This window comes from Cyprinus carpio, chromosome A19 (genome assembly GCF_018340385.1).
Source record: "Cyprinus carpio isolate SPL01 chromosome A19, ASM1834038v1, whole genome shotgun sequence".
Classification (NCBI taxonomy): domain Eukaryota; kingdom Metazoa; phylum Chordata; class Actinopteri; order Cypriniformes; family Cyprinidae; genus Cyprinus; species Cyprinus carpio.
This window is the reverse complement of record NC_056590.1, coordinates 3,418,590-3,432,987: the sequence shown is the minus strand read 5'-3', so window position 1 is coordinate 3,432,987 and position 14,398 is coordinate 3,418,590. Positions and strand designations below refer to the sequence as shown.

Genomic DNA, 14,398 nt, shown 5'->3' with positions numbered 1-14,398 from the left:
ATGTGTTTTTCATTATATTTGTGTAACCTCGACAAAAAAAAAAAAAAAAAAATAATAATAATAATAATTCAGATTTCCATGGCAAAATCTCAAAAGAAACCAGTGGGGAATTAGTTATCCAGATTCTGACACTTAGCAGATTTAGCATGTTTCATGGGTCAAAAAGGGAAAAAATGTGTGCACAGTTTGTGAGATTCTAGGACAAAGGTTAAGGGTTGTAGGTTTTTATTATTATTATTATTATTATTATTATTATTATAACTTGTAGCACCATGAGTGTGAATAACAGCACAATGACATTCTCTTCAGATTATCTAGATATTGCATTATAATTTCTAGCAGCAGGACTAATTGTTTTAAATTCAGTAGTAAAGTGTCTTGAAGGATGTGCTTCTCTGTTTGCTTAAAGGGATACTTAACCCCAAAATAAAAGCTGTCACCATTTACTCTCCTTCGTGCCTTTCCAAACCTGTAACTCCCCTCAAGTAGACACTGGCACAAGTGGTTTCTGTACTACTGGTTTACTTGATGGCTTTCCCCCAAATCCACCGTGAAAACTAAATGAATACAAAACCACATTAACTTAATATAAACCAAAACATACGTTAGCAAACAAACAAACTTTAAGAACTTCAAAACACAAAATACAAGCATTAACAAAATATAAAGCAAAATACCTCGTTGGCTGCATGTTATATGAAAGAAATTGTCTTGAATACTCCTTAATCTCAGATCAAATCCCTTGCAAGAAGAGACATCCATTGAGCACATGCTCAACTTTCGTATTTGCGCTGGCTTGCTTACAGGAAATGAAAACCTTGCAGGCAGTCAGCCATTAAATACAACGTCGGCATTTCAAAATAAAAGTCCCAAACCAAATAACAAAAAATAAATTCACAAATAATAAATGTAACTTATTTTCTTCATAACAAAAATAATCTTAGAAAAATATAAACAACTTATAAACATAATATATACACAATATAATGACAAACTTACACTCCCACCAAATCACACACCCTTAATGTGAGATTTCTCAAATTGCAATATAGTTACTAATTTACACTTTTCACTTCAACTTTTCAATGAAAACATTCCTTTTACTAACCACCCAAATTTCATACCTTATGTATAGGTATTTCAAGAAACACAGGTTTAGTTATGGGTTTCACTTTCTTGTCAAACTTACTGTCACTAACCAACAATTTTAGTTTTCTAACCATTCCATCTGACCCTGGGCAGACGTCTATGACTCTGGCCAACTTCCATTCATTACGTGGTGCCAGATCATCTTGTAGAAGTACCACTTTTGTCTTGACTGCAAGTTTAAAAGATATTCCTTTTTCCATCGAGTCCAGAATTCATTTGCCAAATACTGTACTCTACGCCACCTCTTTCGAAGATAAAGATCTTCCCTTATAAATGTCCAGGTGGAGGTAGAATGATTGCGGACTTCATTGTAAGAATGTGGTTCAGAGTTAAAGGGTCAGGTCCAGATGGATCATTCAAATGTTCAATGGTGAGTGGTCTGCTGTTAACAATGGCCATAACCTCATACAGGAATGTCCTTAGAGAGGTACTGTCAAGCCTCTGTGCTGACTGGTCGAGAATAGCAGAAAGAACACTTCTTATGGTTCTTACTGTCCTCTCCCAGACACCTCCCATTTGACTTGCTGCTGGAGGGTTCATAAGAAATTCACATCCTAGAGCCTTAACTCTTTCTTGATCCATTCTTTTCATGAGTTCTGCAAACTCTCTTCTTGCTCCAACAAAATTGGTTCCTTGATCACATCTCAACTGACGAACATTTCCTCTTATTCAAATGAATGCTCTTAAAGCATTAATAAATGAATTTAAGAGCATTCTCACCGTATCCAGTGACACTTGCATCTGAGGTCATGTCATCAATCATCTCTATGTGTATGGCCCTTGAACATAGACAGGTAAGTAAAAGATCATATCTCTTGAGCTCCTTTCTTCCTTCGTTAATATATATTGGACCAAAGCAGTCAGTTCTTGGGAAGTATTACTGGATGCTTGATGTATGGGTGCAACGTAGCTTGACTTAGGTGTCCTCCTACCCTCAGGATACCTTCTTTGTCTAAGAATGGATTTAACTTGTATAGCCTGCTCTTTTTTTGGTCAAACTCTTTATCTCATCCAAGAATGCTTCCTTTTGAACCAGCTTGGTGTTAAAAAGTTCTGCTTCTTTCCTTTCTTCCAGGCTCGTATTTTCTTTGGTTGGTTTCTTCACATCTTTGAATTCTTTGATTTTACGTTTCAGTCTTGTAACTGCCTTTACAACTCTTGACCAGTCAGAGAATTTCTGTAGGTGATCCAATAATGATCTGCTCTCCTTTGGAGCAGTGTTAAACACAACCTTACGAATTTCAGGATCATCTTCCTTAACTTCTCCTAACTTGCATTCTCTTTCGGGTAGTTCCGTTTGCCAAAGAAACTTTGGTCCTGTGAACCAATTTGAGGTTTTAAGTTGCTCTGCTGTCAAACCTCAAGAGGCATGATCAGCCGGTTTGTTCTAGGAGGCAACATAATCCCATTGTTCAGGCTTTGAACTGGATCTGATTCTCTGAATACGATTGGCTATGAACACATGAAATCGTCTGGCGTCATTGTTTATATAGCCAAGAACGAATGTAAAATCGGTCCAAAAGAACTCCTTTAGATCTTGAATTTCTAACTCATTCCGAAGCATATCACTTGTTTGCACTGCAACAACTGCTGCTGTAAGTTCTAGCATTGGTATAGTTGTAACTTTGGTTGGTGAAACTCTTGCTTTTCCCATTACCAAACAGCAATGAACTTTATTAGACTTGTTAATTGCTCGCAGGTAAGAACATTCACCGTATCCAGTGACACTTGCATCCGCAAAATGGTGGAGCTCATACATTATGGCCCCGCCAAAATTTGAAGGTAAGAAGTCTCTCTTGATTTCCATTTCAGCCAGATTGGGTGAATTTCTGATCCAGGACTCCCACCGAGGTCTCAAGTTCTCTGGAACTTCCTCATCCCAACTAACCTTCTCTTTGCACATTTGCTGGAGTATTTGTTTACCCAAAAGAAAAACAAATGGTGCCATAAACCCTAGGGGGTCATACACAGAGGCCACGGTAGAAAGCACACCCCTTCTTGTTACAGGATTGGGTTTTACTTGAACTCTGAATTTGAAAGAGTCAGATGTAATGCACCACTCTACTCCCAGAGCTCTTTCCATTTGAGGTAAACTCAAAGCCATATCCAGATCTTTGACTGTGGCACGTTCTTTTTCTGGGATGGTTGCCATCACTCTTTCACTGTTAGAAACAAACTTCTGGAGTCTTAACCTGCCAGTGAAGCAAAATTCTCTTGATTCTTTAATAAGCTGGATGGCTTCTGTCTCAGTTTGGACACTTATTAAACCATCATAGAAATTTCTTTGAATGAAGCGTATGGTATCTTCACTATACTGGCCATGTCCTTGAGTTGCCAGATGTTTCAAACCAAAGTTAGAACAACCAGGAGACGAGGCAGCTCCAAACAAGTGAACTCCCATTCTGTAGACTGATGGTGTGATCTCCAAATTTACATTCTCCCAACATAAAAATCGCAGGTAATCTTGATCCTCCTTTTTCACATGAAACTGGTGGAACATTCTTTTGATGTCACACATGATTGCAATGGGACCTTTTCGGAAATGGCATAGAACCCCTAACAAAGCATTGGTTAAGTCAGGACCTTTAAGCAGATGGTCGTTGAGGGATGTGTCCTGAAACTTGGCAGAACAGTCAAATACTACACGTATTTTCCCTGGTTTCTGTGGATGATAAACTCCATGATGTGGAATATACCAAACTGGACTGTTGTCAATCTCTTCTTCAGAAACCTTCTCTGCATCACCACGTGAAATTATGTCATCCATAAATTTTACATAGTCATAATACTGCTGATCTTTCTTGAATCTCTTTTCAAGACCTTTCAGATGGTGTATTGCACATATCTGGTTATTAGGAAGTTTTGGTTTTTCTCTTTTGAATGGTAATGGCATTTCATAATGACCATTGCTCTTCTCTGTGATATTTTCTCTCAAAATCAAGTCAAGTCAAGTCACCTTTATTTATATAGCGCTTTAAACAAAAAAGATTGCGTCAAAGCAACTGAACAACATTAATTAGGAAAACAGTGTGTCAATAATGCAAAATGACAGTTAAAGGCAGTTCATCATTGAATTCAGTGATGTCATCATGCAGCTCAGTTCAGTTTAAATCGTATCTGTGCAATAGTTTGCAATCAAGTCAACAATATCGCTGTAAATGAAGTGTCCCCAACTAAGCAAGTCAGAGGCGACAGCGGCAAGGAACCAAAACTCCATCGGTGACAGAATGGAGAAAAAAAACCTTGGGAGAAACCAGGCTCAGGCGGGGGCCAGTTCTCCTCTGACCAGACGAAACCAGCAGTTCAATTCCAGGCTGCAGCAAAGTCAGATTGTGCAGAAGAATCATCTGTTTTTCTGTGGTCTTGTCCCGGTGGTCGTCTGAAACACGGTCTTTACAGGGGACCTGTCTCTGGGGCTCTAGTTGTCCTGGTCTCCGCTGTCTTTCAGGGCTGTAGAGGTCCTTTCTAGGTGCTGATCCACCATCTGGGCTGGATATGTACTGGATCCGGGTGATGAAGTAACCCTCTAACTTGGATACAGACTGGATCTGGTGGCTACGGTGACCTCGGAATAAGAGAGAAACAGACTAATATTAGCATAGATGCCATTCTTCTAACAATGTAGCAAGTACATCGGGTGTTATGGGAAGTGTTCCCGGTTCCGGTTTAACTAATCAGTGCAGCCTAAAAATCCTTTAACGGATTTGGATATTAGAAGCGTATTAGTTTGTTATGCGTAAGCCAGGTTAAAGAGATGGGTCTTTAATCTAGATTTAAACTGCAAGAGTGTGTCTGCCTCCTGAACAATGTTAGGTAGGTTATTCCAGAGTTTGGGCGCGAAGAAATATAGAGCTGAGTATCATCAGCATAACAGTGAAAGCTAACACCGTGTTTCCTGATGATATTTCCCAAGGGTAACATGAAAAGAATAAAGAGTAACGGCCCTAGTACTGAGCCTTGAGGTACTTCATACTGCACTTGTGATCGATATGATACTTCTTCATTCACTGCTATGAATTGATGGCGGTCATACAAGTACGATTTAAACCATACTAATGCACTTCCATTAATGCCAACAAAGTGTTCTAGTCTATGCAAAAGAATGGTGTGGTCAATAGTGTTGAACGCAGCACTAAGATCCAATAGCACTAATAGAGAGATACAACCACGATCAGATGATGAGAGCAGGTCATTTGTAACTCTAAGGAGAGCAGTCTCAGTACTATGATACGGTCTAAATCCTGACTGGAAATTCTCACAGATGCCATTTTTCTCTAAGAAGGAATATATAGTAGTAATATATAGTAATATATCTCATAGTAGAGAATGAGTGGAACTGTTCCTCAGGGGATCTATAGTGCACTGTCTGATGTGATACTGTAGCTGACGGCTGCATGGTTACAATTTTATCTCTAATAGTATCGATTTTAGGAGTAAAGTAGTTCATAAAGTCATTACTGCTGTGATGTTGGGAAATGTCAACACTTGTTGATGCTTTATGTTTCATTAATTTGGCCACTGTATTGAATAAATACCTGGGATTATGTTTGTTTTCTTCTCAAAGAGACAAAAAGTAATCAGATCTAGCAGTTTTTAATGCTTTTCTGTAGGATAGGTTACTTTCCCTCCAAGCAATACGAAATACCTCTAGTTTTGTTTTGCTCCAGCTGCGCTCCATTTTCCGGGCTGCTCTCTTTAGGGTGCGAGTGTGCTCATTATACCACGGTGTCAGACTGTTTTCCTTAACCTTCCTTAAGCGTAAAGGAGCAACTGTATTTAAAATGCTAGAAAAGAGAGAGTTTCTGTTACATCATCAAGTTGTTCTGAGGTTTTGGATATGCTAAGGAATTGGGATACATCAGGAAGATGACTTACAAAGCAGTCTTTTGTGGTAGAAGTGATGGTTCTACCATACTTGTAACAAGAAGTAGAATTTACAGTTTTAGCTATATGAAGTTTGCACAAAACTAAATAATGATCTGAGATATCATCGCTTGGCTGCATAATTTCAACACCATCAACATCAATTCCATGTGACAGTATTACATCTAGAGTATGATTTTGACAATGAGTAGGTCCTGCGATGTGTTATCTAACCCCAATAGAGTTCAGAATGTCTATAAATGCTGATCCCAATGCATGTTCATATGTTCAGCATGTCTCTGAAGACCTCGTTAATAAACGACTGAAACACAGATGGACTATTGACCAGTCCGAACGGCATCACAAGATATTCATAGTGTCTAGTGGTGGTGGAGAAGGCGATCTTCCATTCATCTCCCTCCCTAATGCTAATGAGATTGTATGCGCACCTCAGATCCAGTTTGGTGTAGTACTGGGCAGTGCGAAGCTGTTCGAGGGCTGAAGGAACCAACGGAAGTGGGTATCTGATTTCACCGTCATCTCGTTTAGTCCACGATAATCGATGCAAGGACGAAGACCACCATCCTTCTTTTTCACGAAGAAGAACCCGGACGAAGCAGGGGATGTGGATAGTCTGATGAAACCCTTCTGGAGTTCTTCTTCCTTGATATAATCCTTCATGGCTTCGGACTCAGGTTGAGACAATGGAAAGATGCGACCCTTTTGGGGAGAATGCCCTGGCAGAAGATCGATGGCACAGTCATATTTACTGTGAGGAGGTAAGGTGTTGGCTTGTTCCTTACTGAAGGCCTCCATAAGATCAGCATATTCCTCTGGCAGATCGGGAATGGACTCTTGTGCTGGAGCGAGTGACACGGAACAGACAGGAATGGGTTTGATCAGAGAAAGACAGTTCTGTTGACAATAATTGCTCCATTTCACAACTTGACCCTCTCTCCAGGAAATCTGAGGGTTATGCAGACGTAGCCAGGGTAATCCAAGAATCACGGGTGTGAGATGTGGGGAGAATGTAGAATTGAATCCTCTACTTGTGAAGTAAACCAGCCGCCATCAAGATTTTGCGAGTGAGGTGAGTAATGGATCCAGAACCCAGTGGTCGACCATCTATTGTCTCCACTGAGATAGAGGTAGAGCATGGAATCAGTTGAATGTTATACCTCTTAGCGAACTCCTCAGAAATGAAATTGCCAGCAGCCCCAGAATGGAGTAAAGCAGAGGTAATAACTTGTCTGTCGTTTATCCATAATTCAACGGGAATGCTTACACACTGGGTATCACACATGGAAGTGAGAGGAGTACTCACCGAGCTTGTGAGGAGGTAGATGCACGAGTGGGGCAGTTGTTACGTTGATGGCCAGGTAATCCACAATACATGCATAGCCTGTTAGAGATACGTCGATCTCTCTAAACCATAGACAGGTGGTACGTGTTGATCTGCATGGGCTCAGTAGGTTCATGAGACGGCAAGAAGACTGGGTGATCAGTGCGACGAGAACTGGGTCGGGCACGTTGCAGATTGTCAATGGAGATGGTCAGTTCGATGAAGCTATTAAGATCTCTGCCCTCGTCTCTGCATGCTAGCTCAGCTTGGAGATCATAATTCAGACCCTTGCAGAAGAGTACTTTTAACGTGTCGCTCACCCAGTTAGTTTGTTCCGCCAGAGTGCGAAATTGTAGGGCATAATCAGCCGCCGTCATTCTGCCTTGCGATAACTCCAATAAGCGATCTCCAGCTCCCTTTCCCTCCTTAGGATGATCGAATACTGCCCTGAACTGTTGTAGGAAATCCTGAAAGGAGGTGAATGCAGATCCATCGGTGCCCCATACCGCAGTAATCCATTACAGTGCTTTCTCAGTCAGCAGTGAACAAACAAAGGCGATCTTCCGAGTATCAGTTGCATACAGCGTGGGTTGCTGTTCAACAAACAGGGAGCATTGTAATAGAAATCCCTTACACTTGCTGGCGTCACCGTTGTATCTCTCTGGGAAAGCGAGACGGGGATTAACCTGGGACGGCGTCCCTGCAACGTGGGCAATGGCGGACGCTTCCGGCGTTGGTGTGGCCGCGGGAGCTGTATGGAGACTCTGAACGGCTTTGACAAGTTCCTCTGTGATAGACGTCAGTCGATTCAGCTGAAATTGGTTAGCAGCGATCTGACTGGCGTGGGCCGCCATGGTGGTATGAAGACCTTCATAAGCCGCTGGATCTCGTGTAGGTGAAGTCTTCTGTAATGACCCAGAACTTGACATGGGATCCATATGCAGGCTTTATTGCAGAGACTCGTAGTCGTACAGGCAATGGTCAATACCAGCAATATCAGCAATGTAGGGAGAACAGAGAATCAAAATCCAGTAACAAGCAAGGGTCGGTAGGTAGGCAGCAAAGGTACGGAAAGGATATCAAACAGGATCGCCAACAGGAAATTAAACACGGGTAATAACGCTCAGAAATGACAGACACAGCAAATCAAGACTTTGCGTTGAGCTGTAGTGATAGTCCATCTTATATACAAGTCCTGATGATGAGCACCTGTGACGGTGATCAGAGTCCAAGGACGGGCTTGTGGGAAATGTAGTGTAGTCAGTGTAGATGAATGAGTGGATGCGTGTGTGTCAGTATTCAGGTGAGGGTGCCCTCTGCTGGCCAGCAGAGGGAATCACGGGGTTCGTCTCCGTGACACCTACCACCTCTAATCTTGGATTAATTATGGAATCTATCGTAGAAAATAAAATCCTAGGATTATGATGATTTTTTTCAATAAGATTTGCAGAGTACCTCGATCTAGCATTTCTTACAGCCCTTTGAAATTTGGACAGAGAATCTCTAAATATTTCATATGAAATTTGTAATTTATCTTTTTTCCATTTTCGTTCTGTTCTTCTACAAATCCGTCTTAACGAATGGATATGCTCATTAAACCACGGAGTTAATTTATGATGTGTATTTCCCTGCTTCAAAGGGGTGATAAGATCTACTGTTTTGGAACAAACGGAGTTAAAAACATGAACTGATTCCTCCACATCAGTATTAGGTGAAAAGAAATCTACATCTAGATCCTGCATTGTTTTCATAAAAGTTACATTAAAATCAGCTTATAATATAATTCATATGTAATGTCATCTAACATCTAACTCAGCTTCTCTAAGAAAACTACAATAATCATAACTTTGCTGTTTGCTTTGTCTTGGCTTTAGGTACCAAGGCCATTAGCAATGAAGAAAGAAAGCATTCAGACCAGGAAACGCAAACCAAAGATGCCCAAACAAAACCATCCTCAGGTAAGAACGGAGAAACACAATTTGAAATCATTTTTCCTTTTTAAAGACAAAAAAAGGTTACATTTTGGAGAAAGTGGAGATAAGTGAGTGATTCTGATGAAAGTGTGGGAGTAAGCATGCGAGAGAATGTGTGGAGAGAAATATGGGGTGAGGGAGAGAGTAAAGAGGAAGGGAATGGGAGTGATGGGGAGAGAAGGGTGACAACATTCTCTCTTCTTCCAGTAGACGTGTGGCACCGTTACAAACATAAATGAATGTCTAACGTAAACTTTCTAGGGCTGTCAAAAGATTAATCGCAATTAATTGCATACAAAATAAAAGTTTGTGTTCTAAATCTAAATAAATATATATACTTACATAAATGATTCTTAAATACATACATGCATGTGTGTGTTTATTTATATATACAAAATAGTTACACACAGTGCACACACATATAATATGCAAAAATAAACTTTTATTTTGATTACGATCATTCGCGGCAGCCCAAAACTTTCATTTGGGAATGCAGCATGTCTTGGTTTGATGTTATTTTGTCTGGCTCTCAACTAATATTCTCTTTGTCTTCAGGGTCAATGGTTCTACGTCTTCCTCTTCACTGCCCATGTCAGAGAACGCCTCTACAATAAAACGTGAACCTAACATCGCAGCTTCTCCATATGCTGGTCAAACTGTTGTCTCAGTCACACAGGTATCCACTCACAAACTCAACACATGATTGGTGGATGATTTCATCAGCCAATCAGTGCTCCCTAGTGCTCAGATAAACAACCCACCATATCCTAAAGGCACTGTGATAATAGCAAATAAATCATGAATGGATTAGAGTGGGTCATTAGAAAACGTCATACTCTAAAAAATGCTGGTTTGTTACATACTGTATATGGTTTGGTTAAAATAGGAACAAACCCAACTCTGTGTTGTTTCATTGGACCAAATATGGATGTTTTCTAGGTTAATTTAAACCAACAGTTGAATTTGTCCATATTTTACACAACCAAAGGGTTAAACCAACCCAGCATTTCTTAAAGTGCCCACAATGTTGTTCAAATGTTGTTTTTTTCTGTTCTGTTTTTAAACAAAAAAACTTATTTTAGATTGCTTAAATCTGTCTTTGGACCTTTTTGTACCTTTTTTTTGAGAGTGCTACATGAATCCATTTTGACTGTGTGTTTTTACTGGAGATACTAATGCGAAGAAATGTACAATCTAAAAAAATTCTGGGTTATTTTCAACCCAGCACTGGGTCAAAAAGGGACGAGCCCAGCCGTTGGGTTAAATTAACCCAGAAAATGTTTATATTTGACCCAACAATGGGTTAAAACAACCCAGCATTTTGGGTTGAAACAACCCGGCATAGGTTAAATTACTACCCAGTGGGCTGGGCTCATACCTTTTTGACCCAACGCTGGGTTAAAAATAACCCAGCATTTTATGATGTTGGTGGCACTCCGATTGATTTAAGGATTTCCCTTATACTGTGAGACTTGATAATAACAAACATCTCTTTCCTTCTTATAAGGCATTGACACAGCTGGACAGCGCAAGCGCAGGGCATGTGGACATCAAATACGAGGACTACACGTACACACCTACATCAATCTCTCCACAGAACTCCTGGTGTGCTCTGTCTCAAGCGTGATGTCATCGGAGACCAGCTTCCCTCCCGGAACCTCCCTAGTGCATTCTGGGAAAAAAGACTTTTGACAAGATCTACCTAATAGAGCTCAATTAAAAACATATAGACAGACAGAGCTTGGGAATGCAAGAGATCGACTGTCGCGCTACTTCGCCTCATTCATTTATCAAGGCACATGTGTGACATCACAGGCAGTTCATGCTGTTTTGTCAAAAACACGCCAGAGACTCAGCAAGCAGATCTCGAGTTCCACAGGCAACATTTGGAAGGACAAAAACATGGCTTTTATGGCTTTTGAACATGTTTATTGGCTTAGATGTTAATGATTAACTTTTAAGATACATTATTTGTTAAGATAAGAATGGCAGAGGCACAAAAGTGTCTCCCATAATCCTCCATATCCTTCAGGGAGTTTGTGTCTTTATGGTCATTATGACTTTAGATCACACACTTTCCCTGGATGAGCTTTTAAAAGCTGCCTTGTTGTCTTTGCTGATTCCAGACAATGCAATGCTGTATTGTATTCATGCGATGATCTGAAGTGCAATGACCCTCAGCAATTTACAAGGGAAACTTTTATTTTAATTGTTCAAAATTGTGTGTTGTTTTGTCAGAATATGTTAACCTAAATTTATTAGCTGTATTTTGTTGATATATATATATATTGGAATTATATTGTTTTATTGCATTAAGCATATATTATCAGGGTGTACACCATCATTATTGACACTTTATATATTTTTCCATATATACAATCATACAGACAACCTTACTTGATGCATGCTATGAGGAGAATTTCTCCCAGACTGATCCTATCCAGGAGCAGCCCGAGCCGTTGGAAAGCAACACATCACAGGTAATGTTACACACATGTGATGAACCGCATTGGTTTACAATGACACAAATACACATTAATGCTTTTTTTGTAAAATATTGTTTTTTTGCAGGTATTGTGACATGATTGTGATTTGTGTGTGTGTGCTTGTGTAACTACACTTGTTACTGCCAAATGTCTTTACATAGTGAAGTATTATGAGAAACAATATTGCGAGCGCATAGTACTGGTCCTAACCATTTAAAAATGCTTCTAAATCAATCAAAACATGATTTTAATTAAATAGTGTTTTTCAAGTGTCCATGATGGGTACGTTTACTGGTGGAGGTTATATAGTGAAAACAACGTATGTGTGTGTGTGTGTGTGAGAGAGAGAGTGTGTGTTTTGTGTGTGTTTGTGTATATGTTTGTTATATATTGTTGTTTAATAAACTTGTTTTTAAACAAAAATAACTATTCACGTGAAAAAAATCCTCAGTTGCACAGATCCAGTTAAAAAAACATGATGCCTTTATAAGACCTATAAAAAAAGTCAAAGAATCCTGTTCATCACAAAATATTGTATAGTATAAATGCTGACGTAGGTTAAGTCAATATCCTGTTTATGTCTTTGGCTTTGTGCTGTTTCTGAGGTGGATTCTGTGAAAGTTTTCTTTAAGTAGTTATATAAAACACATGAAGAAACAATCTCAAATCATTGCATTAGGGCTGTATTTAGTTAGCAAACTACAAATGTACATTCATGTGGAACAATTTGTTTATCTAGACCTTGAACACATTAGACTTTAGAGACAAGTCAACCAATACGCCTAACCATTTTCCAGAGGTCTGATTGGCTGACAAAACTCAAGAGCACATAGATGTGAATTTGAGAACTTGTACAACAAATATTAGTATGTGTAGTACATTCTGATTACGTGGTGTTCAGTCTGTTGGTCGGGGTACATCTGAACTGTGTGAGCGATCACAGATCAAGAGAAAAAAATCATGGGCTCCGGATGGGCACAAGAGCACTATGAGAGGTCTGCTTTTTTGATTTATGAAAACGCTTTACAGTACCAACCATGCCTCTTACCAGATGTAGGCATAGATGAGTCTCTGCTGAAATATTCTGGTTCCGACTCTAACGCTGTGCTGCATGCTTTCTCTGAGGAGATGGTCAACAAGGTGCCAGACTACATCAACAGTCTGGGATCCGTTTTGTCTCCGATGACTTCAAATGCTGTTGGACTTGGAGCTTTGGTGATTTCCTTGATCATAGAGATCATCATCAAGGGCAGGACTCAGACAAGTGAGAACACATATAGCCTGTTTCGACGTGTATTTGGGGAAGAGAAAGCTTCGAGTGTCCGAGACACAATGTCAGAGTATCTGAAACGCCATCGCATATACATGAACAATGACCGACGATTACAGTGGGAAATAAGCAGACTGGAAAAGCAGCTGAGCAACCATCTCACCATCCTTAGAAACTCCCTGCTGCAGGATGGACAGATGAGCAGCCGTGGGTTCAAAATCTGGGTCAACGGAGCCGCCTTCCACGTCCAGATGTTGATCCATGAGGCTCGACTGAATATTCAGAATGATAAACCTGCATCAGATGATCTTAATGCTATCGAAGCTGCAATCGACGTGTATTTACAGTACCTGGATCATTTGCTGGACGAATACAAGACCTACAAGATCAATTCACGAATGTTTAGAACTATAGCTGACTGGAGCTATCCTTACAGCAAATTAATTTGTCATATGGAAAATAAAAAAATTAAAAGCTGTATAAGGGACGTACAATATGATGGTCTTCCAAACCCGTGTTATAATCCAAAAACTCTGACGGCTTTTATGGATACTCTTTACTCAAATTATGAACCGATCAAAGGTTTAAAGAGTTATTTTTTAAATATCAAGAACAATCTCAAATCTCTAATTCATCAACGTGGTTCATTCACTCTGACGTCAGCAGCAGTCTTGTTTAGATAATTTGGTGTTGATAAGGGTGCATGCATAGCTCAGATGCTAGAGCGTGCGCCCATATATAGAGGCAGCAGGCCTGGGTTTGACTCTGACCTTTGGCCCTTTGCTGCATGTCATTCCCCCCTCTCTCTCCCCTTTCATGTCTTCAGGTGTCCTGTCAATATAGGCCTAAAAATGGCCAAAAATAATCTTTAAAATAATAATCTTTTAATTTAACATTGTCACGGCTGTGTTGCAGACAGAAGAAGGAAGATGACAAGATCCAGGAATTAAAGAAAGGCTTTTACTTACAATATCACAAACAGAGGGTAACACATGGTATTCACGATGTAGACTAGACCAAGACTTCTTCGTCTTCTTCTATTTAATGGGGGGTTGCGAACCAACTTCCAAGGTGCATACCGCCACCTACTGTGATGGAGTGTGAAAAGAATGAATAACCCTCCTATATCCTATTATATAAACCACTATTCTTAATAAATCTCATGACTGCATTCATTTGTTTTCTTGAATTTGGACCATCATTTAATAAGCTGGTTATATTAAATTCCTGGCATCCTACTGCTTGTACTAAACAGACATCACATAAACCCATGTCATGTTTCCCTATAATGTGTAAAGTGTAATTTAGATTTGAA

At 39.9% G+C, this 14,398-nt stretch overlaps 1 protein-coding gene across 1 annotated transcript; it reads right to left on the bottom strand.

The window, feature by feature from the left end:
• Window positions 1–505: 505 nt before the first annotated feature.
• Window positions 506–4,194, bottom strand: LOC122148737. Its single transcript, XM_042776085.1, has 2 exons — window positions 678–4,194; window positions 506–557 (listed from the first exon to the last, which is right to left on the bottom strand). Exon 1 carries the CDS (start codon window positions 4,040–4,042, stop codon window positions 2,537–2,539), a length of 1,506 nt encoding a protein of 501 aa, XP_042632019.1. The 5' UTR covers window positions 4,043–4,194; the 3' UTR covers window positions 506–557; window positions 678–2,536.
• Between the last annotated feature and the right edge of the window lie 10,204 nt (window positions 4,195–14,398).